Source organism: Hibiscus syriacus, unplaced genomic scaffold, assembly GCF_006381635.1.
Source record: "Hibiscus syriacus cultivar Baekdansim isolate YM2019G1 unplaced genomic scaffold, ASM638163v2 tig00113096_pilon, whole genome shotgun sequence".
Classification (NCBI taxonomy): domain Eukaryota; kingdom Viridiplantae; phylum Streptophyta; class Magnoliopsida; order Malvales; family Malvaceae; genus Hibiscus; species Hibiscus syriacus.
The window spans coordinates 1,131,290-1,158,115 of record NW_024063440.1 but is presented as its reverse complement, the minus strand read 5'-3'; the positions used below and the strand labels follow the sequence as shown (position 1 = coordinate 1,158,115).

At 33.8% G+C, this 26,826-nt stretch overlaps 2 protein-coding genes across 5 annotated transcripts; one reads left to right on the top strand and one right to left on the bottom strand.

The window, feature by feature from the left end:
• Positions 1-935: 935 nt before the first annotated feature.
• Positions 936-23,362, top strand: LOC120185346 (U11/U12 small nuclear ribonucleoprotein 65 kDa protein-like). 4 transcript variants are annotated; one of them, XM_039189592.1, is made up of 13 exons: positions 936-941; positions 18,794-18,830; positions 19,191-19,373; positions 19,497-19,568; positions 19,777-20,013; positions 20,267-20,348; positions 20,493-20,675; positions 20,821-20,991; positions 21,080-21,256; positions 21,444-21,531; positions 21,751-21,809; positions 22,129-22,194; positions 22,896-23,362. In XM_039189592.1, the coding sequence occupies exons 3-13, from the start codon at positions 19,201-19,203 to the stop codon at positions 22,977-22,979; spliced, it is 1,392 nt and encodes a 463-aa protein (XP_039045523.1). In that variant the 5' UTR covers positions 936-941; positions 18,794-18,830; positions 19,191-19,200; the 3' UTR covers positions 22,980-23,362. The 4 variants fall into 4 exon arrangements, with proteins under 4 accessions (XP_039045523.1, XP_039045522.1, XP_039045521.1 ...); XM_039189591.1 differs by having other exon boundaries at positions 19,194-19,373; positions 22,896-23,361; XM_039189590.1 differs by lacking the exon at positions 936-941 and adding an exon at positions 19,020-19,064 and having other exon boundaries at positions 18,798-18,830; positions 19,135-19,373; positions 22,896-23,361.
• A 523-nt stretch (positions 23,363-23,885) lies between these two features.
• LOC120185345 (tyrosine-specific transport protein-like) lies at positions 23,886-25,663 on the bottom strand. Its single transcript, XM_039189589.1, has 2 exons — positions 24,091-25,663; positions 23,886-23,979 (listed from the first exon to the last, which is right to left on the bottom strand). Exons 1-2 carry the CDS (start codon positions 25,605-25,607, stop codon positions 23,901-23,903), a joined length of 1,596 nt encoding a protein of 531 aa, XP_039045520.1. The 5' UTR covers positions 25,608-25,663; the 3' UTR covers positions 23,886-23,900.
• Positions 25,664-26,826: the final 1,163 nt, after the last annotated feature.

Below are 26,826 nucleotides of genomic sequence, written 5' to 3'. Positions count from 1 at the left end.
TCATGTTTGTGTCGTTGATATAAGGTTTCCACATTGGTTATAACCTTCTTGGCTCAACCTTCGTGTGTCTTGTAATCATTTTTCAATTTAGTAACCCCTATTATCCACTTTTATGGGGTATTTCCTATACTAGTATTTTGAAAGGCTTGACTGATCTTTTGGAAATCCTCATGCATGGTTTTTATCTCTAGGCTCAATTTATCATTTTCAATCTTTAAATGACTTATTTGAGACTCGTACTTCAACAAATCTTTTTCTTTCTGGATGCCCCTACTGATACTCTTACCTTTGAACACTTTTGGTATCAATCTAGTAGGACCATCAGCTAGGGATGGCAAACGGGTACAATTTCATGGATTCCGCACCGCATCCTCTCTAATTGGAGCGGGGATGGGTATAATTTTAGTGGGTAGTGGGCGGGTGCGGATTTAGAAAGTGGTACCCGTCGCGGGTAGTGGGCGGGTAATGGGTTTGAGACATTACCCACCCCGCATCCGCCCGCCCAGCTAAATATCCATTAAATTTTGGACCATTATAAATTTAGGTGTAATTTTAGAGACTAATTTATAAATCTTAATATTGTATAAGATATAACATGTAATTTAACCAAATATTAGGGATATTTAGTGTTTAATCTGGTATCTTCTTTAGTTTTTAATCTTGTTACTGCGCCGATCTCCACTCTCCAGGTACGTTTCTTTTTATTCTTTAGTCTTTAATCTGGTCTCTTCTTTAGTCTTTAATATTTACTTGAACCCGGTTTACTGCGAGTCTCTTCATCATTTTGGGTATTCATCGTTTTGATTCTCTTCTCTGTCTCTATCTCTGTGCCCCAAATCTACAAAACCCAAACTTTGATTCCTATATGAACTTCCCTCTTTGTCATCCTCATGCAATTTCCATGGCATACATCAATCATGACATGTATTTTATTTCCATATGTAATACATACTCAAATGGCAATATCAAAACTTCATAAGCACATCCTCGTTTTGACAGACCACAAGTTCAATATAATATAAGCAAGCTGACCATTAAAGTTTGCCTAAATCTTGATTCCTTACCTGCACTATGAAATTTTATTTTATATTACAAATTAATAAATTAGATATTAATAATTAAGAATTTAAAAGTATTGTTTATTTTTTAAAAAAATAAATATTTTGTTTATTTGGTATGAATGAAAGCTGCCTACATTACCAGAGTTGCTCTAATTGATTTTTTCTATCTAAATATATCATATTTAAAAAATTGCTAATCTGACATCTATATCTGTTTTTTTTAATTATCATACTTTTCTACCACATAGAACAAAGATAGGTTACATGAAAAGTGTCTTTGAAAATGAGTATTGTAGGATGTATTTTCTATTTATGTGACAACAACACAAACTTATATTTGTTAAGAACATATTAATTTATTAATTTAGCCTGGTGGTTGGGTGTTTAATATTTATTTTTAATATGATTAATATGTGTTTTATGTATCTTTAGTCGAACCCCGGTTTACTGCAAGTGTTTAATAATGTGATTAATATGCATTGATGTGATTAATATTTGTTTTATGTATCTTATATAACATGTTTTATTGTAATTGTAATTACAGAATACATAATGAAAGACAAAAGTGAACAACACAATACTATAACCACCTCATCACCATCAATCTCAAAGCCAACCACTACAGCAAGTTCTACCCCAACTTATGATTGTGGTGACAAAAGTCCAAAGCAAACCGATGATGTAGATCCTATAGTCCTTCCCTTAACTTCGAGGCATATATCAACAACTTGGACTCACTTTACAAGAAAATGAGTTGGGAAGGAAATAAAAGTTGAATGTAACTACTGCAATAAGCAACTTACTAGAGGGCCAAGAGCGGGGACAAGTCACTTAACCGAGCATGCAAATAAATGTGTCAAAAGAAAATGCTTAGATATTCGACAAACAAGGCTATTTGGAACACAAGCTAAAGATGGTGGTTCGAATGACACTCTTTCTTTGGCACCATATGAATTCCACCAAGATAAAGGGAGAAAAGACTTGGCAAAAATGATCATTTTGCATGAATACCCTCATACTATTGTTGAGCATTATGGTTTTAGGAAGTACTCCAAAACACTTCAACCAGGCTTTAAAGTTTTGTGTCGTAATACAACCAAGAAAGATATCATGAAAAGATATGAGACTGAAAAAGAGGGCATAAGTGCATTGTTGAGCAAAACGAATAGTAAGATCTCCTTGACCACTGACATGTGGACCTCAAGCAATCAAAGAAAGGGATACATGGCTATCACCGCACACTTTATTGACAATGGATGGAAACTCCAAAGTCGAACACTTAGGTAATATTATTTTAGAACTTTGTTCCTTTATGAAGTTTCACTTTCCTTTATTTCGTGTGTTCATGCATGTCACATTAATATGATAGAGGTGGAGAGAATTTGTGAATTATTGGAAGTGTTTAACGATATTACACTTGTATTTTCTGCCCCTAAATATCCCACGGCAAACAATTATTTTCCATGTATTTGTGGGCTTAGAATAGCAATGTCGAATTCGCTTTCATCGCCTTGTGATTATATAAGAAAGATGGTGCTAGTAATGTTGGAGAAGTACAACAAGTATTGGGCGTGGCCACTATACTTGATCCGAGGTTCAAGATGAAATTGATTTGTTTCTATTTTGAAAAAATTTATGACTCGTTTACTATTCAAGATGAGATTGATAGAATTGAATGTCTTCTACATGAATTGGTGGATGAGTATGGATATAGAAATAGTAAGAACCAAGCAAGTAAGAGCAAAACCAAATCTGTTGGTTTTTTCAATACCAAGGGCAAAGGAACAATGTTGAACGAGTTTGCTGAATTTGTAGAGAAAAAATAATGCAATTTCAGAAAAATCTGATTTGGACAGGTACTTAGAAACTGCCAACATACCATTTATTGATGATTTTGATATTCTTAACTGGTGGAAAACAAATGGAAATAGTTATCCAACTCTCCAACAAATAGCAAAGGATATTTTGAGCATTCCTATCTCCACTGTCCCATCAGAATCTACATTCAGTACAGGTGGAAGAGTAATTGGTCCTTATCGTAGTCGACTACTTCCGGAGACGATTGAAGCATTAATGTGTGCTCAGAATTGGCTTTGGGCCGATATTAAAGGTAATATCATTATTTAGTTTATATTAGTTATCAAATTGTGCTTAATTATCTTATTAAAGTTTAGTTACTAACTTATATTAGTTTTGCTTTCTATTATATATGTAGGTGGTAGTGAATTTAAATTGGAGCGCTCTCAATTTGAGGAAATAGAGAATGTTGATTGTAATACTGGAGTATCAGATGTCACAAGTATTGCCTGAAATTTTAGAATGTTGTGCCAAAGAACAAAAACATTATGTGTTTGTCATTTATGTTTCTAGACTTTAATTATGTCTTTTATTATGGTGTTTTATGTCCTTTAAGATCTATATTAACACTTAACTCAGATAATCCATGGTTTATTTTATTATGTTTCTTAATGGATGTGTTTGTTTTATGGTTGCTTATGTATAACTTAAGTTTGCTGTCAGGAGGATCTAGTCGGGTACGTCTCTAGTTGGGTAGTGGGTGTTGGGATGGATTTGAAAATGTACCCGCGTGGGGAGTGTGGATTTGAAAATTTTTACCCATCATGAGTGGTGGGCGGGTGGTGGATTAAAAAAAATAGGTGGGATAGGGATGGGGTATCCGCACCTGACCCGACCGTTTGCCATCCCTACCATCAGCTACTAAACTAGGTTGATCTTTTATCTCGAATTCTAAGATTCCATTATCCAAGATACGTTGGACTCGATGCTTGAAGGCAGTGCAATTCTCAATGAAATGTCCTTGAATTCTGGCATGATATTCAAAATGAACATTAACATCATACTAATTTGGATAAGGAGGTTGTCGAGGTTTCACATAACACAGAGCCACCTCTCGGGCTTCTAGTAGTTTCTCGTGAAACTCATTGTATGATATAGAGATAGAATCAAATTGAAAACCACTTCTTCGATTTGATTGAACTTGAGTCTCTGTCGTCGGGAGGAAACTCTTAAATATCAATGAGCTTTGATTACATGGCTTCTTTTCATCTATGGGAACCTTTTTAGTTGTCACCATTTTTTTGGTGTCTCATGACAACTTGTTGATACGAATGGTGATTGCGTATGATTTCTCAGATCGGCTAGGATCAATAGTCTCTTGTATATCTAACATTGTAGGATTGTGTTCATCAAACTTTTTCTCTTGATGTACAAAAGTCTCTTTCCCTTTGGCCAAAGCAGGTATTTTATTAATCATTTTGGACATTTTCCCTCTAATCTCATGTATCTCCTTTTGATCTTCATCAGACATACGATCTTTAGGTGCATAGCTCTCTACTATCCTCGGAGTTTTTTCATAATGCCATTCCCTACCTGTGTTATAGTTTACTTGATCATGAAACCCTTTGTCCATTATGAAAATCTTTTACTTTGATGACCACTCTCAAATCAACACATGTTGATTATGTCATGATAATGCAATGTAAGCAAAAAAAATCAATATAAAAAACACAAGTTAGTACAAATAACAAAAATAATAATTTACTGCAAAACAAAAATGTAAATACAAAATAAATAAGTCAAAAGGAATGGCTAATACTAATTAAGGGAAAGAAAAGATCCTATTCATCATGGTATCTACCCTAATGTTTAGCTCAACATATAAATCTTAATCTCATGCTTTCTATTTCGCATGCTTGTTCGGAAAAAATGAACCTAACCGCATACTCTTCTAGTTCTCATGTTTTTTGCAAAATACATAAATAGATTCGAGGAAAAGGTTAAAATGAGTTTCCCTACAGACATAAATTCAGTATAAAACTGGCATAAATTCGGTACTACTGACATGGTACTCGAATTGTCCTTTGCTTCTGCCCCCTTGAGCATGCCAATCCCTCAATCCTTACCCATTATAGGCTTAAATGGATTGAGTTCAATTCGAGAGGATTCATTACCCTATGTCCATGCGAGGAAACTCGATGTTTCACTCGTAAAAATAAGGCATATGTATCCTAGAGGTTACTTGCTAAAGCCCATGCAAAGAAAAATAATTTTCTCACGTAAGCGTAGCGTTCACCCCTACCTAATGGGACAGAGCATAATTAGAAGGCTCTCAATACCAAACAATTATAGTGTATGAAGGGAAACTCATAATCCTTTACCTCGATAGCAAAACAATCAAACCAAGAAGGTTAGAAATCTAAAATACAAAAACTAATCACATTAGTATAACTAAACAATAATTATCAAAATTTAAATATCATTCATATTTTCCATTTTTAACTAAAAAGATGACGTATAATTGATTATAGCTCGACTCTCTAAAGAACAAGTCCTCAGTGGAGTCGTCAAGCTGTCGAAACGGTCCCCAACCTACCTTTTTATGGCTTTTTCAGGAATCAATCAACTTAGTATTGGGAACATGTCGGCTTTTAAATAAATAAAAATTTGGAGTCGCCAATCGACCTTTGGGTTAGGTAAGTCAAATACCTAAAAAAGTACATTTTAAAATAATTTTAAGAAAAATAATTTTAAAAGATAAAAAATTGATATGCGTTTGACCAGAGATTCATTTTAAAAAAAGTTCGGGAGTCTATTATGTGTGGGGAAGGATTAACACCCTCACAACGCCCAAAAATTGGTATTTACACGATTATACATCATTTAAATATTGAAATTGGCAAAATTGAATAATATTTAAATTATGACATTTTTTAAAAGAATAAAAATGAGATATTATTTTATCCGAATAATCCTTAGAAATGCACTCCTTGTAAGTTAAGGCGTGTTTCTATAAATTACTCGAGTAAAACAATATTTAAAATATATCACGATTACCAATAATTAACAAATATGTAAATAGCTGATTAAAATAATAAACATGTTAAATTTAGTAATTAAATTTTAAAACTTACAAAGAAAAAAGACAAAACAACAGATAATTAATATTATAGGTACTACAATTATAAATAAACCATTAATAATATTTAAAATTAAAAATATTAAAATTCAGGGGACTAAATTATAATATAATCAAAATTCATGGCCATATATAAAAATAACACAAAATCTAGGTACTGGAAATGTAATTTAACCATAAATAACTATTCGAGAATAAAATATAAATTATTAAAATTAAAGGACTAAATCGAATATTTTTCCTAAAATACATATAAACATGGTTAGTGACTAAAATATAAATAAAATAAAATTCGAAGACCAAATTAAAATACACATCAATTAATTTCCAGTGACTAAAAAATCCACGGGCGGGGTTTACCCCTGAACTAAATACGCAGATAATCCTTCCCCAAAACGACGTCGTTTGGGGAGGGATATAAATAGGCCAAAACCGTCATAAAAGGCTTTAAGCCTTTCATTTTTCTCATTTCTTTCTCTCACTAAAATAGATAAGAGAGAATTCTCTCTGACTTCTCTCTAAAAACTATCGTTGGAGGGAAACTGGCCACCAAGCCAGCCGCCGTAACTCGGCGCAGGTGGTCGAAAATTATAAAATTACACCAAATCAATCCTCGACCCTCCTTAAACCTAAATCCGACCTCTCTTCCTCCTAAAAACCCACCATACACAATAGATCTAGAGATATACATTCGAAAACCCGATGCTCCCACTCCGTTTGATTTCCTTGGTAATTTTCTTCTCTTTATTTTTTTGTTTTCTGTTTTTTTCGTTGTTTTTGGTGTTTGGTTCGTATGGATGTTGTCCTTTTGTTTCCTTTGCAGGTTTTTTGGCCTTTTTATAGTCCCTCATGGTGCTCTGTTTGGACCGGTTAGAGTAAGGCTTCCCCCTGAGTCACCAGCTATGGCGGTGGTTGTCTTAGGGGCGACTATGACTAGGGTGAGTTGGTTGTGTGCATTAAATGCAGCCAGATCTCCTTCGATTTGGCCGGTGGTCTTCAACGGCGGCGACATGCGTGGCAACGACTGAGAGGAGCTTCTGGCCGCCGCGGCTGATCCTTACCCTAGGGTTATGATGAAACCCTAGGGTTTCTTCTGGCATCATCTGGACCGTTGGATCTCTCCTAGATCCAATGGATGAGGTTTGTTGGTGGCTGGATGCAAAGTGTGAAACCCTAGTTGCTGGGTTGGGCTTGCTGGGTCGGATCTGCTTGAACTGGCCTGGGTTTATTTGTAAATGGGCATAAATATGGACGAAAATCAATGTCTACAACTGTAGTTGTCCGAAGGATATGAAACTTCAAAAATTTCTAAAAAATTTAAAGATCTTATAGACGAAGAATTAACAACGAAAACCCGTTTTTCAAACTTAATTTTATACTTTTGTGATTCAATAGTGAGAGATAACTTTGCAACTACTAACGAGAACATGGACTGCTCCTCACTTATTTGATAGTGTAAAGTGTACAAATATCATCTATTAACTAGCTAGTATTGTATTAAATGGAATTAAGCCACTGTTTTATAGTATGAAACCGTTGGCTGGCAATGAGACAGATAAGGAGAAGATTTGTATTAAAATACACAAATATGAGTAAGCAATAAGGTTAAGTTGTGAACTCACATGTAAGCTTCAAAAAGATAATATTTTTTAATCCCATGAAGGGTTTTGGTTACATAAAAAAAGAAAAGACAAAGTCAAGATGACAGACATTTTTTATAGTTTCTTTTGTGATGTGTTTGGTTGGAGAAAGTTGCACAGTGGACTTCTCCTTTTGGGGGACTAATCCCTTTCTTCTCCACTAGTTAAAACCCAAACTGTCCTAACCATCAAAATTAACTAACAGATAATCATCCTCAAAATAATTGAAGTGTACAATAATTGGAGAAATCCAAGGTTTGAGCAACAATAACTGCAGAAAAGAATACAAAGTTTGCTTTTAAATTAGGAAAATGAATGATTCTGTAATAATTGAACGGAGAGTATCTTGTTTTTAAGATACTGACAATCCCATTTATGGGAACTTCTGCTGTGCGGCGCCTAAAAAATGGCTAAAAACGGTGTAATTGGTTAAAGTTTAGACCCGTTATGTTATATCATTTAACCGAAAATATTATCAAGCACAATAACATATTAGGTAGCGCTTAGATAATGTAATAGGTAGCGCTTATATAATAAAATAGGTATTTAACCGGAAATATTATCAAGTACAATAACAAATTAGGTAGCGCTTATATTGGCCTATTTTCTCATAAAAACGGTAAATTTAAACCGATTACATTATAAATTGACCTATTACATTATAAATATCGGTTTCGATGTTTTTAGGATCGATATAATTTTAAATGTATCGACACTTTATGCGTGCAACTCGTTTGTGCTTTATTTTGGAAAAAAGTATCAACACATATTTAAAGAGTGTCGATACATAATGTAGACCTATTTGCTAATTAACCGGTATATTTTAACCGGTTACATTGTAAATTTACCTGTTACATAATAATTATCGATTTTGATGTTTCGAGGATCGATACTTTTTAAAAATGTATCGACACTTTATGCGTACACCTCGTTTGCCATTCATTTTGAAAAATGTATCGACACAAATTAAACAAAGTGTCGATACTTTATGTTGACCTATTCTCTCATGAACCCGGTATATTTCTACCGGTTACATTGGAAATTTACCTATTACATTATATTTATCGAAACAAAATCTAATAGTGTCGATACTTTATGTTAACCTGTTTTATAATTAAACGGTATATGTGTACTGGTTACATTGTCAATTTACCTATTACATTATATCATTTGTCATTAAAATAGTCTAATTTTACCACCTACATTGTAATTTTACCTATTACTTTAAAGTTATTGAATTCTGTAGTTATTATACATACCTGAATATGTCCTGCAAATTTAATGTTGTACCCACCCTTCAACTACCACCACTACCAATACCACATCCTATTAAAAGCACCATTGAAACATATTGTTCAATGAACCTTTACTTACATACATCTCCATCAACTCCTGTTGGGACCACTGAAATTGCACAACAAAATTTTTTCCATGGATCATACTGATGCAGACAATATTAAGCCAACCGAGGAATGCAATAAAGTACATAATGTTGATGAATATGACATATTGGTTGGTAAGCTCTTCTCTTCACGTGATCAAGCTTGGTACTTTTACAAGGAATTTGCACGGGAACATGGGTTTAGTGCACGTCGGGGAACAACACGGCTTGACATGGAAGGGAATGTGAAGACACAAGAATTTTGTTATTCCAAAGAAGGGTTTCGAGTATCAAAAGTCAATACCGTTGATCGTTAACGTGCTCATACGCCAATCACAAGAACAGGATGCAAGGCTAGAATCGTAGTTACAACAACAAATACAAACGATCAGTGGGTTATAAGTAAGTCTTATCAGAAACATAATCATGCAATGTACACACCTGCTATGTCACCATTTATGCGTTCTAATAGAGCTGTAAGTAAGGTTGATATCGATGAGGCAACAACATTGAAAGAGGTCGGTGTTGGCACGTCACAAGTAATGAACTATTTAACGCAGCAGGCAGGGGGCTATCATAATATTGGATTTACACATAAAGACCTCTACAATGCACTTCAAAGAGGCAAAGCAAAGGAAATCGTCGATGGGGATGTGAATGCGCTTATTGCTTACTTTGATTATAAGAAACATGATGATCCCAAGTTTTTTGTGACATACTCGGTAGACGAATCAGGGGCGTTGCATAATCTTATTTGGTCGGATTCTACATCAAGATCAGATTACATATGCTTCGGTGATGTAATTGCGTTCTACACAACGTACAAAGATAATTCGTATGGTCAACCAATTATGCCTATTGTCGGTGTAAATCATCACCATAACACAATTGTGTTTGCTACTGCCATAATCGCTGACGAGACGTCCCAATCTTTCGAGTGGGTGCTACAGAATTTTTTAGAAGCCATGATGAACAAATCGCCTATTTCAGTTGTCACCGATGGGGATAGGGCAATGCAGAGGGCTATCAAATATGTTATCCCTAATGCTAAGCACATATTATGTTATTGGCATATTTCTCGCAATGCACATGCTAACATTGGTGACCCAAAATTTATAGCAACATTCTCAAAATGCATGGTTTCCTGGTGGACAACCGACGAATTTGATATTCAATGGCGTTCAGTTGTTTCAGAGTTCAACATCGAAAATAATCCATGGGTGATTGAGAAGGGAAATACTCGGCACTTATGGGCACAAGCATATCTAACCGGCCATTTTTTTGCTAATATTCGCTCAACACAAAGGTGCGAGTCTATGAATGCTTCACTCGCAATTGCATTGAAACACAAGAAGACATATTTAGATGTTTTTCGTGCAATTGAAGATGGAATTAGTAGAATGCTTCTGAACGAGTTGAAAGCGAATTACTTAAGTTCCCAGACGAAGCCCTTCCTGATCACAAAACTGGTTAAATTTGAAAGTCATGCTTCTGAGATTTATACGCGCAAATCTTTTCGTGCGTTCCAAGAAGAACTTCAACGGGAGACATTGTACCGGATTCAGGAAGAGATTGAGTCATTATTAGATGAATGTTAATATTTTTATTTGAAAAAGTACAAAGAAAAAAATAGGACATTTGAAATTAGTTTTGATTCTCGTACGGAAACCCTAAATTGCTCATACAAAAAATTTGAGACAGTTGGACTTCCATGTCGCCATCAACTTCACATTTTGAAGCACTTGGATTACACATATTTTCCCAGGTCTTTGATTCAAATTAGGTGGACAAAGGATACGAAGGCTTCTGCACCCAGTTTTGTTGATTTAAATGTGCCTCCAGAAATAATGCAAATGGCAAGGTTTGCTTCTCTATGTGCAACAGCAAGTATGTTTTGCTATGCTGCATCAAAGACAGACGCGTCTTTCAAAACCGCAAGAGATGAGATGAAAAGATTAACAGAAGAATTTGAGAACTCGTTTGGTTTGAAAGATTCAGTCAATTGGAGCAGTGTATTAAACAACGTTCGCGACCCTCAACGAAAACAACGCAAGCAAAAAGAAGTAACAAAGAACAAGGTCGAGAAGAAAATTAGGCGATGTGGGTTCTGCAACGGTGAGGGACATAACAAACTAACATGTCCTCAAGTCAAGCTGGGTTTGAATACAATCACGCAGCCTACTTCAACTGATTTTTTTTAAGACGAAATGGACTGGTCATTCAGTCCCGCACATGATGGTAGAGACATTTGGAATAATGCAGACAATGATCTCCATATATCCTAAGTATCAACATGACTCCTACTGTGTATAGGAAACATGTACAACAACCTATTGTTATTGCAAATTAACCACATCATTCAATCATGTTTGAACATTACAACTATATTCGTATAAAATTAAAAACAATTCTTCAACAACTGAATACAACTATTATATGTAATGTTCAATCATGTACTCCTTATGTTGTAGGGATTCAGTCCCTAAACCCTCAAAAGAAAGTTTGTCTTACCAATTCATAGCTTACCATTTGGACCCTGAAAGGGTGTTTTATTGGCTATACAATCAATATGATTATGAGCTTCCTTTATCATTTTGCATTCAGTCAGACTGTAGAGATTTGAAATTTGTAATGAATTAAAAGATCTTAAACACTTGAATCCAATTACCATTTCAAGAACAATTACATGAATACATTGATACTTACTGGTCGCTTTCGATTTTCTTCAATGTTGATACGTTGGGGCTCCATTTGAAGGTCATCACCGTCGGAGTGGAAGAGTTCTCTGCCTTTAGGGTTTTTCGTTTTGGGTTTTGTATAAATAAGAAAAAAACACGCGTAATTTTCAAAAGTATCGACACTAATTTAAAAAGTGTCGATACATTCTGTATACCTATTTTCTCATAAAGCCGGTAAATTTAAACCGGTTACATTGTAAAGTGACCTATTACATTATAATTATGGGTTTCGATGTTTTTAGGATCGACACTTTTTCTAAATGTATCGACACTTTTTCTTGAACTTGTTTGGAAAATTTATTATGGACATAAAGTGTCGACACAAATGTATAAAGTATCGATACATTATGTATACCTTTTTTTAAATAACCAGTATATTTAGACCGGTTACATTGTTATGTTACCGATTACATTATAATTATGTGTTTCGATGTTTGTAGGATCGTCACTTTTTATAAATGTATCGACACTTTGTTCGTGCACTTGGTTTGGAAATACATTCTGGAAAACATGTATCGACACAAATGAATAAAGTGTCGACACATATTGTTGACCTATTTTCTCATAAAACCGGTAAATTTAAACCGGTTACATTGTAAAGTGACCTATTACATTATAGTTACGGGTTTCGATGTTTTTGGGATCGACACTTGATATAAATGTGTCGACACTTATTTGTGAACTTGTTTTGTTTGGAAAACACATTATGGACACAAAGTATCGGTACAAATTTATAAAGTGTCGATACTTTATGAATACCTCTTTTCTCATAAACTGGTATATTTAGACCGGTTACATTGTTATTTTACCTATTATATTATAATTACGGATTTCGATGTTTTTGGGATCGATACTTTTTATAAATGTATCGACACTTTGTTCGTGCACTTGGTTTGGAAATACATTCTGGACAACATGTATCGACACAAATGAATAAAGTGTCGACACATATTGTAGACCTATTTTCTCATAAAACCGGTAAATTTAAACCGGTTACATTGTAAAGTGACCTATTACATTATAGTTACGGGTTTCGATGTTTTTGGGATCGACACTTGATATAAATGTGTCGACACTTATTTGTGAACTTGTTTTGTTTGGAAAACACATTATGGACACTTTTGCCTTTGTTTTGTACCCCCAAGACGGCTGTAGCAGTCGATACCCCCAGAGGGAATGAATAATCGCCATATTTAGCAATACATTGTTTGACATCAAATTGCTCCATCAAGGATCGACACAATTCCCTCCGAATTGGTCGATCCTTTACTCCTATCAATGATCCAAACCCCATTTCACTCAGCACATTCAACTGATCATTCTTTTTAAGGTGTTCAATTAATGAATACACCTTTTTTATGTTGCACCTTGTCGACACATCCTACATTTGTTAACAATTTATAATGTTATTGTTATTATATATCTTGTATCAACGTATTTACAAGTTTAATGAATACCTTCTTTTCATGTGCTTTCCACCGTTTTTTGTATTCTTTACTATCATTCCTTGACAGTGTGATGTAAGGTTCCTTTTGAGCATCACTCATCGAATTCCATTTCGACCTCACATCTTTTTTCACCTAATATTAAGCATAAACGTTTCTTAATCAATACATTAACGCTAAATAATACTCAATGTCAATTTCATTTTAACCTCCGAACCGCTGTGTGTGCCATCTTCCTTCATCCTTTTGCATTCATCCATACTGTCAACATTTAAAATTTGTAATCAATTTAAAGTTCCTAAATACTTTAATCTAATTACCATTTCAACAATAATAACAAAAAGAAATTGATACTTACTAGAAGTACATATATCCACCCTTTGGTTGCTTTCCACCCATTGACTTCATTTTTCCTTCATATATCAGTTTACGCAAATCAAATCAAATACTTGTATACAAAAATCGATAACCACTCTTGTGGTAAAACGGTTGGTCTTCAATAGAATTTGAATGGCCACTACAACAAGTGTCAGCACATTTATACAAACCTCAAATATCATTTTCTACCTATAATATTATATACAGGTATCCATATTTATTTTCTACCTATAATATTATATAATAATCGGTCCCAAAACCTCCCTATTTCCTTCAAACGAATGAGAACACTCAATACTCAAAGTATCGACACATTTATACAACCTATAATATCATTTTCTACATATAATATTAAATAAAAGTATCGATATTTATCATCTACCTAGAAGATCACTTTCTACATGTAATTGGTCCCAAATGCTTCTTTACTTCGAAAACCCCAAACAACAACACATAAAAACCCTAATTAATGTAATAATAAAAAACTAGGGTTTCAACAACGTACCTTTCGATTTGAAATGCAACAACAAACAAAACAAACTTCAACGTAGAAACGCCTTCTGAAATGCACCAACAATTACGCTTCGATTTCAAAAACTCTATCTATTTTCAGAGAAAATTTAGCTATGCCTTTATATTTACATCGGATATGTTATTTATATTTAATCGATACAATTACATAAGTGTCGATACTTTTATGTGAAGTGTCGATACTTTAGAGAGGATATTTACCTATTTCTCTTAAAGTGTCGATACTTGTTTACGCGTACTTATTAAAGTACCGACACTTTCAACATAACTGGTAGTGCTTTACCAGTTTTGTCATTTCGATACCGGTTTTATCATATTTTTACCTATTATATTATTATGGATCTATACATTTTCTTAAAGTATCGACATTTTTTAGGCGCTATAATTTCTTCTCTTTTAAATTACGAAAGTGTCGATACTTATATTAATTTATCGACACTTTCAATATATCTGATATCTTTTTACCGGTTTTATCATTTTGAGACCTCTTTTGTCATATTATTACCGGATATATTACTATGGATCGATACATTTGTATAAAGTATCGACACTTTTCAGGCGCTATAACTTCTTCTCTTTTAAATTACAAAAGCGTTGATACTTATATTAATTTATCGACACTTTCAATATATCCGGTAGCTTTTTACCGGTTTTATCATTTCGAGACCTGTTTTGTCATATTATTACCTGTTATATTGCTATGGATCGACACATTTTTATAAAGTATCGACACCTTTTAGGCGCTATAACTTATTCTCTTTTAAATTACAAAAGTGTCGACACTTATATTAATTTATCGACACTTTCAATATATCCGATAGCGCTTTACCGGTTTTATCATAATGACACCGGTTTTATCATATTTTTACCTGTTATATTGCTATGGATCGATACATTTTTAATTTGTATCGACACAAACCGACAAGCTAAGTTTGCCGGTTGCCAAATTTTTTAATATTTTCTTCATGATTTCCACCTACAACATTGTTATTACTCGATATTTCAGGTAACGCCGTATATTAACTCGCCTTTCCTGAGACAATCCGCAAGTTTATCAACTTCATAATCAGTAGATTTTTGTATTTTAAAGCATTTTCTTTTCATTTGTAAAAGAAAAAAAATGTGGGGTAGGTACACAGTTACCTAACTGACCTTATTTATAAGAGGGGTTAAGTTACTTATCTTCGAAATTAACAAAGTTTTAAAAGGTAATTAAACCATACACATAAAATAAGATTTGGGGTTTAATTTAACTAATTTTAAAATTATCATGTCCTAAAAAATAATTAAATTAGGAGCAAAACTTAATTTAACTTTAAAATTGACAATATATTAAAAAAATAATCAGACTAATTTTTTTTTTTGAGAAATGTAATAACTTAATTTTAATGGTTTTAAAACTTTTAAAGACTTAAAATCAAATCAAATCATAAAAGTATGGTTTTCAGAACCGGACCGATTAGCGAATCGGTCATGTTATCGGTTCATTGGTTTAACCGGTCGAACCGATCTGACCGGTCGGAAGAACCGGACGACGTCATAATTATTTAAAAAATTAAATAAAAATACCAAAAATATTTAATAAAAAATAATTTTTTATATCACAAGTCATATTCAAAGCAAGTCATAACATATATAAGTTAAAAATCATAAAATCAAGTGAAACAAAATGAATCAAATTAACTACAACATAATATTCAAGGTAAAACATATTAAATAATAAATATAATTATATAACTATAATTAAAAAATAAATTTGGGGTTAAAAAATCATAATAAAATGAAATTGTTTGGTTTAATTTTTTTTTTAAAACAATCTCACATGACTAAGAAATATAGAAGAGCATCCCAAAAGTCTAAAGAGTAAAAATATGAGAACAAAGCAATCTCACATTGCTAAGAAACATAGAAACGCATCACAACTAACTTCTATAAATAATAGAGGTAATTTGACATTCAAAATCATAGAGCCTTTTGGTGATCATTGAGTGAACTATTCTTTCACTTCAATCAAGCTCGAATTTTAGGCTTCAATCGAGCTTCTAATTTTTTTTTGAGTTCAAGTCTTTTTGAGTTCAAGTTTTAATATTATATTTCGAGTTTGAGTTGAACTTAATAATTTTTAGCTTGTGAGTTTGAGTTGAGTTGAGCTTACTTTTAAAGTTTTCAAGTTTGAGTCGAGCTCATCAATACTCGAGTTCGACTTGGCTCGTTTAACAAACGACGTTGTTTAGTTTAATTTTTTTTAAAAACAAAAAAAAAACAAAAATCCTGATTTTTCTCGGTTTTCCCCGATTTTTTCCGGATTTTTTCGGTTTTCAGTCGGTCCGGTTCGAACGGTTCAACGGTTCTGGTTGGTTCACTAATAACGGTTCAACTGATTTAGATTGAACCGAACTAAACAACGATTCCCGATTAAACCAATTGAACCGTCCGATCCGATCCGTTTTCAAAACATAGCATAAAAGTTGATGTGGTCCGTATACACTTTCGCCCCCCCCCCCCCATGTGGATGTGTCAGTGAAGAGGCATCAAAATCTTCCCGACTGAGTTCATGGTAACACGAGACTTGAAAATTTATTGAAGTGTCGTACTTGTAGGGTGTAATATATTCATTGTAAATTAATTAATAAAATTTTAAATATATATTATTTTATAATTATCTCGCACTAATAAAAGAAACAATGAATGACTTGAATGTAAAAAATCTTCTATAATTTAATTTTTTTTTTTGAGATTTTTATATTAGGATAATGATAAAATTATCTTTAACACTTAAATGATAGAGTTCAAATTTAGTTTGTTAGAAAATTATATAATTTTAAGTTGAAATAATGATAAATAATGATATTTGGATTTTTAGTGAAAGAAAAGAAGACAAGAGCAGACAATGATGAACCCTGATACAATCTTTGTTTTTGTTCTTGTTGTTGATGAAATAATGCCCAAAATTTATTACTACATTTATTTTATTTTTCGAAAAATTTGAGGATAGTCAATCTCTAACTCATCAAATGGATTACAAATAAATTTGCAAAATAATATATATATGTATTTATATACATGTAATATATATATATATATGGTATAATCAATGATATCTAATTTATTAATTAATTAATTCGAATCAGGTGTTAGAGAGGTGAGGGTGATCCTCTCAACCTAATTTGTTATATTCGCAAACATAAAAATTTGAATCCCTAACCTTATTAAGGGATCTAATGTCTCGTCATATTAGATCAACTTATTGTTGGTATATATTTATATATATTAAATCCTTAAGTTGACCCTTAAAAAGTGTACATAATAGTTATTAAATTTAATTGTCTAAAAAATTATATGTATACTATTTAAAAATTTGGAAACTAATACTTTAAAATTTAGTTATCATTTACTAAAGAGAGTTAGCATTCATTTTTTTGTATTATTGTTTTATTTTTAAATGAATGAAAATATATTCTCTTTTATTATTTTTCATTTAAAGATATATTTTTTGTCTTTTTTCTTGTCTGGCTTGTTCATTTTCTTTAAGTTGAGATTTTAATCAAGTAATTATGTATTCAACTTTTAATTTCATTTCAGTTGAACATAATAAAATATTTTAATTAATATATACATTTTTTTTAAAATGACGCCCCAAGTCCCAACAAATAATGTCTGCCACTGATAACTACCAATACGTTAATATAATAATAGAATATAACCATATGTTGACAATTGATCACAACTCAAATACAAAATCTCTAGGATAATCGTATGTACTTATCAGAATTGAGAGAACTAGCTCGAGGGATAAAAGTATGTGTAGATCAACTAAATAACTAAATGACTGTAACTAAAGGGGCAATGACAAATCCAATTCTAAAAAGAAAAAGAAACACGATATATATCAATATAAACAAAAATTATTCACTATTTTCATAAAAAAATATTTACTAAATAAAATAAAAATCTCATATTTAAATCACGACCACTCTGGCATCAAGGCTTTATCAGTAATTTGAATCACAACTTAATATCCATTTTAACCATGATTTAATAAAGAACATAAAATTTTATATTAGAGATGAACATTTAAATTTTTAAGAAAAAGTAAACTTATAAATTTTGAAAAGATAAAAACATATTATTAATAAAAAAATATAAAAAAAATAAAATATATAATAATTTAAAATTTTGGGTGAAGTGACTGTCTTGCTCCCGTCAATTCATCTACCATATTAGTATAGACTATAGATATAATATTATTAGAAATGACCATCTAGCTCAGTTGGTAAAGCATAAGGTTTTTAACCTTGAGGTCGTGGGATCGAGTCCCATGGAAGGTATTTCATAATTCGGAGGTCTTACGGAAGCTGCTCTCAACCTTATGTTGGGGGTAGCCTACTATCTTACCTCCCCTTACTCCATATATATATATATGGGAAAAAGGGACAGTCATTTATAGATATAATGTTGCTTTTTCTTATTTTCTGAAGCACATGGAGATTACGAAATAGAGTTCAGTAACTTAAAACAAAGCCCAGACAGGAACAAACCATAGATTTTGGAGCTTAGAAGCCCATTTTGAAATCCGAAAGTCCCCACAGATCATTCGATTGGATCTATCTGTATAACCCATCGATTTTCTTTTAGAACCCTCCCTGAGATTTCGTTTCAGAGAAAGAACAAGCTAGAAAGCAGCAAGCAGGCGGAGCAAATCAATACCCAGAACTCAAAGGTGCGGTTTTACTTTTTCCTTCTAATGTGAAATACATATACGGAAACTAAGAAATCACATGGGTTTCTGAAAAGTTTTTTTCTTTTTTTTTTGGTGACGCAAATGCGATTGTAAGAACGGTAATTCTTGTTAATTTTGTGTAGTTTTATGTTTCATGCTGATGATGTTTTGTTCTTATTATTATTATTTTTAAATTTGTAAAGTTGGAATTATATTACTATATTAAGAGTTTTGGTAATACCCATATCCAAAATACAATATCAGGCTGATCAAAATTCTATGTTGGAAAATGTTTTTTTAATAGGAAATAAGTTGCTGTGATGTTTTAATGGCTGCTATTCCATCCTCGCAGCCTTTTAGCAGTCCTCAAATGCAGCATTTTGGATATCAAGGTGTTGAAGGAGCAACGGCGAACCCTCTGGAAGGGGATTCTGTAGCTACCCTTTTGATTCGGCATCTTCCTGAGGCCATTCCTCCCGAAACCCTTTTGCGGCTTTTCTCTCACTACGGTGCATCCTCTGTTCGTCCTTGCTCTAGTGTAAAGTAAGTGAATTTTAAACTTTTGACGGTTCCGTGTAAATTTTATTCAGTTTGGAATTAGTTTCTAAGATCTTGCACATTGTTGGTTTTTATCCTATAGAATCATATTGTCCTTTTGTTATGTAGGTTAAGAAACTGTGCATTTGTGGATTTCAAAAATGAAGCATTGGCTTCTCAAGCACACCGTCAATTAAACGGGTAAATTTCTTGCTTATGTTTGTTTGTTTTGTTTCCCCTGTTAGGTGCTTGCTTTTTCAAATACATGAGTTATCTCTCATTGGCATTGGATAGGAACCCGTCTTATTGTTATATATCATGATTGTTCTATTAATTATGTTTTCATTTGTTTATATTGATACAACATTAGAAATCATTATCTGATTATCCTATTTATTTGGTTTCTCAGCCTGAGGTTTCTTGGTAAAGTCTTGTTAGTGGAGAGAGCTAGTAAGCCAACCGAACATAATAAACCTCAGCAAACTGGAGTTCAGCTTGGAAAGGATTTTTCACAACCTGCATCTTTCCTGAAAGATGCCAACTCGACTAGAGACCCCAATCTTGGTTCAAGATTGGGATCAACACCTTCTAGTGAACCCATTGCTCCTAGACTCGGTATAGACTATCCATTTCCTCCTCACCTTGAGTGAGTCTTTCCTCCTATTTTTTCAATTTTCCTTTTACACTTTATCAGAAGATGCTTGAAATATGAAGGTTCCAATATGATCTCAAGCATTATGCATGCATGGTATACAATTATCGGTTTCAATTTTTTGCAACCAGTGCTTAAACATTTATTAAAAAATGATTTTATAGTTTGCATAGTGTACACAGCTTTTCTTATAAATGCAATAAACATGTCAGATATGAACAAAAGTTTATGCATATTTGTGTTGCAGATATGCCTACCCTCCACCTGATGGAAATATTTTGACCAATATTGTTAATGCTCTTATTGCCGTTCCTCGCTTCTATACCCAGGTTTTCTTAGTTTCACCTTTATTTTAAACCTACTTAAATATTTCTTAATGTTCTTAGGTTCTCCTCTGTGTGATATTTACTTCATCATACCGGATTAACTGCAGTTGGATATGTATCTCTTACCATATAGTATCTCGATTTCAGGTGTTGCACCTAATGAATAAAATGAATATTCCTGCTCCATTTCGTATGGCTTTGCCCACACCGCCTCTGCCACCTCCAGTACCTGCACCGCAGCCACCACCCCCACCTCCCGCTTCATCATCTGAAAAGCCTCATTTGGAAGATGCATCTTCTAGTGAATCTGAAATGGAGTCTTCAGATGAGGCAAGATATTGCTGCTAAAATGCTGAAAAATAATAATCACATATTAGATTAAATTAACCAGAACATTTGTGCCTACTCTGGTCAAGTTTAACCCTGTTTATGTTTTCAGTAGTTATTCATTCTTCCTTGACCAACTTGTTTGTAGGAAGCCAATGACAAAGGAGCTCCAAAATCTGCAAGGAAGCGTGCAAGGCGAGAAGCTATCTTGGGCCCTGCAATTGATAAAACTGTAGCTCATGAAGCTGTTGGAGTGAAACCTGCCACCCTGATCCCAAAAGAAATCCCGTTGATAAAGAAGAAGAACCCTTTTCTACAGGTCATACTATTATCGAATGGGACTATGTTAGGATGAGCTGTACTCTTTACTCGTCTAAATTTTGACAATCTTCTCGGTGTTTTCACAGATCAAAATTGCCCCCAAACAGATTCCTAATGAGCAGAAAGATGCTGATGATGACCATAAACAGATTTCAGAGGAACCTAATGATGAGGGTATAGATGCCAAACAATTTGCTACTGCAGATGAGCTGGAAAAGGGAAAGTTGCCTCCAGAAGAAATCTTGTCCCTTCCAATGTTTAAGGTATTGGATATTATCTCAGCAGATTGCTTTTAGATAGTAGATGAAGAAATATGTAATTGCCTAAGTTTCCATTTACTCATCTGTTGAAGTACGAAATCTTTTCTTGCACCAAACTATTACAGAAACTAGCTTGTGTTTGGTGCATCTGTGAAAACTTAAACTGAATCGAGAGTCTTGGTTTGTGCAGAACTATACAGCTGGTAATCCAGCTTCTGTGCTGTATATAAAGAACTTGGCAAAGGATGCTGTTCCTGAAGATTTCTACTTTATCTTTGGTGAGACTGAGTGCATTCCGTCTTGCTTTACACAAACAGTGACCTCTTAGCAGCTCAATGACAGTAATAAATGGGAAAAGGAGATACTATATTTAACTTTATGACTATGCAGGCTAAAATTTCTCTTTTTAACTCCTTGGAATTCAAGTGCATCATTATTTTGTTCCTTGCTGGTATTAGCAAAATGCTTTTTGCTGATTAAGTCTTGCTGTGATGTAGGATCATTATTTGGAAGTATTGATGCTGCTAAATCCAGTCTTAATGTGAAGCTAATGCAGGTTACATTACATTTGGATTACTATCTGTTGCTTAATTTCCAACTCATTTACATTGCTTTTTTAAATTTTATCTTCCAACTTAATTGCTGATTTTTTATTGGAAAACCGACAGTTGACTGGAAAAACTGATATCAAACTCAAATATCTGAATTTTTCATAGAACCAAGAGTTGAATTATTGGAATTTGAACATCAGAAGAATATGTTTATATAATTATGGAAATATTGAGTCTTTCTGTTTAGAATATTTCACTTATGTGCAGATCAAAAAGTGATGTGGTTACCTAATTGTGATTCTGAAGATAATCTTTTGATTTCAGGAGGGAAGGATGAGGGGTCAAGCTTTTGTGACTTTTCCATCAGTTGAACTTGCCCATCATGCTTTGGTATGTTAGTCTCAGGCTTTTGTTTTCCCGAGTTTGTCCATTTCTTGTATCTCATAAAAGTTGCCTTAACACCCACTGTTGTCTTTGAAGGATTGTTTATGTTATCCTAGTCCTCAACATTTAAAATTCGAGACCAGGTGTCAAACCGGTGTGAGCAAAATGAAATCTCTAGCCAAACAAGCTAGGATTAACTTGTTACTTAGGTATTATCATTAACAAAAGTGGGGCAAAATGAATTGACTCTCATCTTGAGTTGTTATCCTCTCAACATTATGGTTCTTTTACCAAAATAGCCAACCTGGTTCCTTTTCGCTATACATCTTTTTCTTGTGACAAAGCTAGTGAAGTTAAACTTCAGCTCTTATATCGGAAGATAAAAGCTTTGGCTAATAATATGTTGTTAGCCAAAGACAACCTGTTGATGATCAAAATGATGTTCTTGAGGCTCTCCTACTTGTACAATTCATACAAATCACAAACTTTTATTAATAAGATTTAGTTTTATTAGCAAGGAACCTTAACCATCTTCTAAGATAGGTAATTCTTAGTACACACGTAATTCACACTTGGTTCTTGATTTCTTACTGTAATAATTACTCCCAGGGTATACTGCTTTATTTTAGGTCTATCAATTCTTTGTTATCATGGAAATAGTGATGAATTTCTCATTTTGTATTCAATTGGATTATCCTTCCTTGCAGAACCTTGTAAACGGTTATGTATTTAAAGGCAAGCCAATAATTGTCCAATTCGGTCGGAATCCTGCTGCTGCAAAAACAAATTAAATTGATATGAGGCGACAGAGCAAGCTCCATATATCCACTGTGTTAAGAGGCTGCAGTAAGCAAAGATGTTTGCTAGGGTTTTTGAAATGACTCTCAAAGGGATATTTACTTGGCTGGCCTTGAAGGTCCACACAAAAGGTTTCATGATTAATATCTTCAGTGGTGAAAAGAGAGCAAAGCTGAACAGGGTCTTGCCAACTTGCTGCTACAGAGCTTATGGTAAACCTTCATCATTCCTAAGGTCTAATGTAAGTGAAGCCGTTGCATTACCCTTGTGGTTTTTCTCCGTCAACCATAAACTGGGCACAAGCATGCTGGTGATTGATTGGAAATAGAAATTTTTAGGCTTGGTACTCTTGATTGTTTTGAGTTTTGTAATCACTGTAATCTCAGTTATCGAAATGATAAGCTATCGAAAAGGAAGGCTTACTCTTGTGTCTTGACATTTGAGGTTGTAATATTTACATAATAAATTCTTTTGATTCTACATTCAAAAAGTTCAAGGAAATTGCCGTCTTTGTGTGCTAAATTTATAACTCCTGTAATGAAAATCCCAAAGATGCCATTTTCCTTTACCATTAACATATGATGGGTGTTTACCTGTGAATTAATTTGAGGGTAAACTTTCTTGTTGATTCAAGCAAAAAAATCAGATGTAATTATATAGATATGAACAAGAACAAAAAAAAAAAAAACTGAATTTATTACTTTATTATTCAGTGGGGTTCAGCCTCCTGAACAAAGTTCTATATATTTCACACCATAGTTGTTGGTGATGGTTCATCCATCGAGGAGAGAAAAAAAAGATAAAATCTTTCACTGACATTATGCAGGAATCATGGTCTGAATTCAGTATCAACATGAAGCCTGAAAATGTTTGCTAGCAGCAATGATTTTCTGTTTGAGCTACCTGTTGGTCATCTAATGCCATATCCCCAAAACGACTGCGATGCCGAAGAGTAGTGCAAGTGCGGCATCTCCTCCCGGGAGGATTGATGACCTGTCGAATTGAAGACGTTAACCAAGAAATGGGGAAACGCAATGGACACAGTAATCTTTATTCTGACAGGTATATGCAGTAGACTGTTGTATTTAACTATTATTGCATTACCTGAGCTTCTTCCTTGACTTCTGTATGTATGCCATTGCAGGGGGAAGGATGCCAAAGAGGAAGCAGTTTGCGTAAACCCCGGCAAAATCAAGGGCTCTCGAAAACGTTGAACGGAAGAAGGAAGCTATAAGAACCGGAGCAGCGAGCACTAGTGGTATTACAAATATTTCGAATGATTTAAGGTCGTTTTTTCTTAACAGACGTACATTTTCTGAACCAGCAATGTTGTTTGATCCAAATGAAGCTTTCCCAAAATTCCGGCTTTCATGCTGAGTTGAATAAATCACAAAACCAACTCGCCCGGAACCATTAGAGACCAACTGAGACCGAGTAGGCATTTGCTTTGCCAACCTTGCTTTCCCTAGAATCAATTCCAAGGTATCAAGAAGTTGCTTAGGGAAGCTTACAGCATATCCTATCAGGCTAGTTGCCAACGCAGAGAATGCAAATCCTTGAACAGCGGATAAAGCAGAAGGATTCACTGAAAGTAGGAGGGATATAGGGTCTTTCGGCGAGGTATTTCCAGCCAGTCCTAAAACAATCAAATTCCACGATAGAACCATAGCTAACGGAACAGCCCCTCCGATCAGTATTGCTTTTCGAGCCTCGGACACTGAATTTCCAGCAATCTTGCAAATAAAAGGAGTGATAACATGGAATCCTAATGTGAGTACAGTAACAGGAATTGCAGGCAAGATTCTTGATAGACTCCATGAGGCATGAGCAAAGGAGCCTAACACATTTGCTCTGGTCACTGATAAACCGATTGTCACCAAAGCGGTTATCGAGAACAGCATGAGGAAGCATAAAAGCCTGTTGGAAACATCAATGGCCTTGAATGGAAAGAACATAATGACAGTCCCAACAGCTAGTGGAAACAAGGCATGAGCCAATACCAAATTCATCGAGGGAAACCATTGGCACGCTAGTGAACCAATGCCCGAAACACAAGCCACTAACAAAGCAAAACTAAGGGAGGCATAAATGACCGCAACAAAAGCACCAAAATGACCCCCTAATGCCTTTGTTGCAAGACCAGTAAAGCTCACTTCTTCAACCCCATCTTCCTCCATCACTGCAAAACTCAACTCTGCAACAAGAAGGATGGACGAAATAACATAAACCCAAGACAGAACAATGGCAATGGTTGATGGAAGTGGACCTGATTTCATCGTTGCAGCCGGTAAACCCAACATTCCAGGCCCTACAGCTGTACCAACAATCAAACTAACAGCACCCCAGAAGCTCTTGTCCTTGTCTTGTTGTTGGGATCCTTCTGGTAGCTGATTCTTCAGTGTTTCAACAGTGTGTCCCTCGTCATCAAGTGAAACAAGAGGCAGTGCCGAACTTTGGAGTGTACGTTTAAGAAGCGGCTGGTGATTCTTGGAGGGTGATGTAAAAGGCTTGGTATTGAATGCTGCTGTGGATAGCCTGTGAGGGTGAGTGTTGGGATACTGAAGCTTAAATCTTGACTTCAATAGCGAATTGAAAATGGATGGATGGTGAGAAAGTAACATGTTGGGAAGAAAATTTTGGGGACAATGGAATCTTCAATGGAGATTCTTGAGTAGTTTCCTTTATACAGTGTTGGGGATCTTTGAACGGCTGCTGTTTGGTAGGGAAAGTTATAAGGAGGAGATCATGATGGACCTACAGACCAATTACGAGAAGGGCAATGCATTTTTGGGATAAAGTAACTTTTAATCCCTGAACTTAACAACTTCTATTAACTTGGTCCTTGAAATATTTCTTCACTTTAGTCCTCGAACTCGGATTTTTAATCTTTTTGACAACGTCATACAATCTCGGGATGTGACACCATCAAAAAGACTAAAAATGAAAAAAAGCGTCAAGTTTAAAATTAATATGGAACAAATAAAAGTTTAGGGATAAAGATGAAAAAAGTTACCAAGTTTAGGGATTCAAAGATGTTTCATCCTATGTGCTTTTCATGATTAATGCCAAATTCAGAACGGGCTTATACACATAAAATAGTAGGCAAGTCAATAAGCACTAACTACTTATTTTACCATTTATGAAAAAGGTTAATTGCACCAAAATCCATCAATACTTTGTATTTTATTTAATTTCATCCTTTGAATTTATTTTTTCGTAAATTAGTTTTTCTCATCAATTCATTAACTCCTTTATACTCACAACAACATTTTATCTTCAAAATCCATTCTTTCAAAAAAATAACATCACAAATATATTTTTATAGTTTTAAATGCTATTCTTTCAAAAAGTAACATCAGAAATATATTTTATAATTTTAATTAGCATTTGATTTATTAAATAACATTAGAAATCTCATTTCCATATATGAAAATGAATATAAAATAATATATGTGTATATCTTGTATGATTACAGAAAATCGTTTAAATTAAAATCGAATTGTTTCATAATATTATAAGTAATTATAATTAAATTTAAATAAAAACCCAAACAATTTAACTCAAACTTCATAAATTCAACTCAACTAAAAAAATTAAATAAAATTTAATCATAAAATAAGAACTGTCAAATCTATTAACTAACTCGATTAAATACTCGTCAAAATCAGCAAACCTAATAAATCGACAAATATTTAATCAAATCTGTTGTACTCAAATTTTTAACTTAAGTTTGAAGCTGTAAACAGATATATTAACGGTGCATGTCATGCCCTTAGCTTTCGCTTTCAGGTTCGTTGTTCTACTTTTTCCTTATAAGGATAAAATATACAAATTGTATCT

Coding starts and splice junctions, on each gene's coding strand:
- LOC120185345 (XM_039189589.1), bottom strand. CDS start 25,607: ATGTTACTTTCTCACCATCCATCCATTTTCAATTCGCTATTGAAGTCA. Junction 23,980..24,090: donor AAGTCAAGGAAGAAGCTCAG/GTAATGCAATAA, acceptor TCAATTCGACAG/GTCATCAATCCTCCCGGGAG.
- LOC120185346 (XM_039189590.1), top strand. CDS start 19,159: ATGGCTGCTATTCCATCCTCGCAGCCTTTTAGCAGTCCTCAAATGCAG. Junction 20,014..20,266: donor CCATTTCCTCCTCACCTTGA/GTGAGTCTTTCC, acceptor TTTGTGTTGCAG/ATATGCCTACCCTCCACCTG. Junction 21,257..21,443: donor TGTCCCTTCCAATGTTTAAG/GTATTGGATATT, acceptor TGGTTTGTGCAG/AACTATACAGCTGGTAATCC.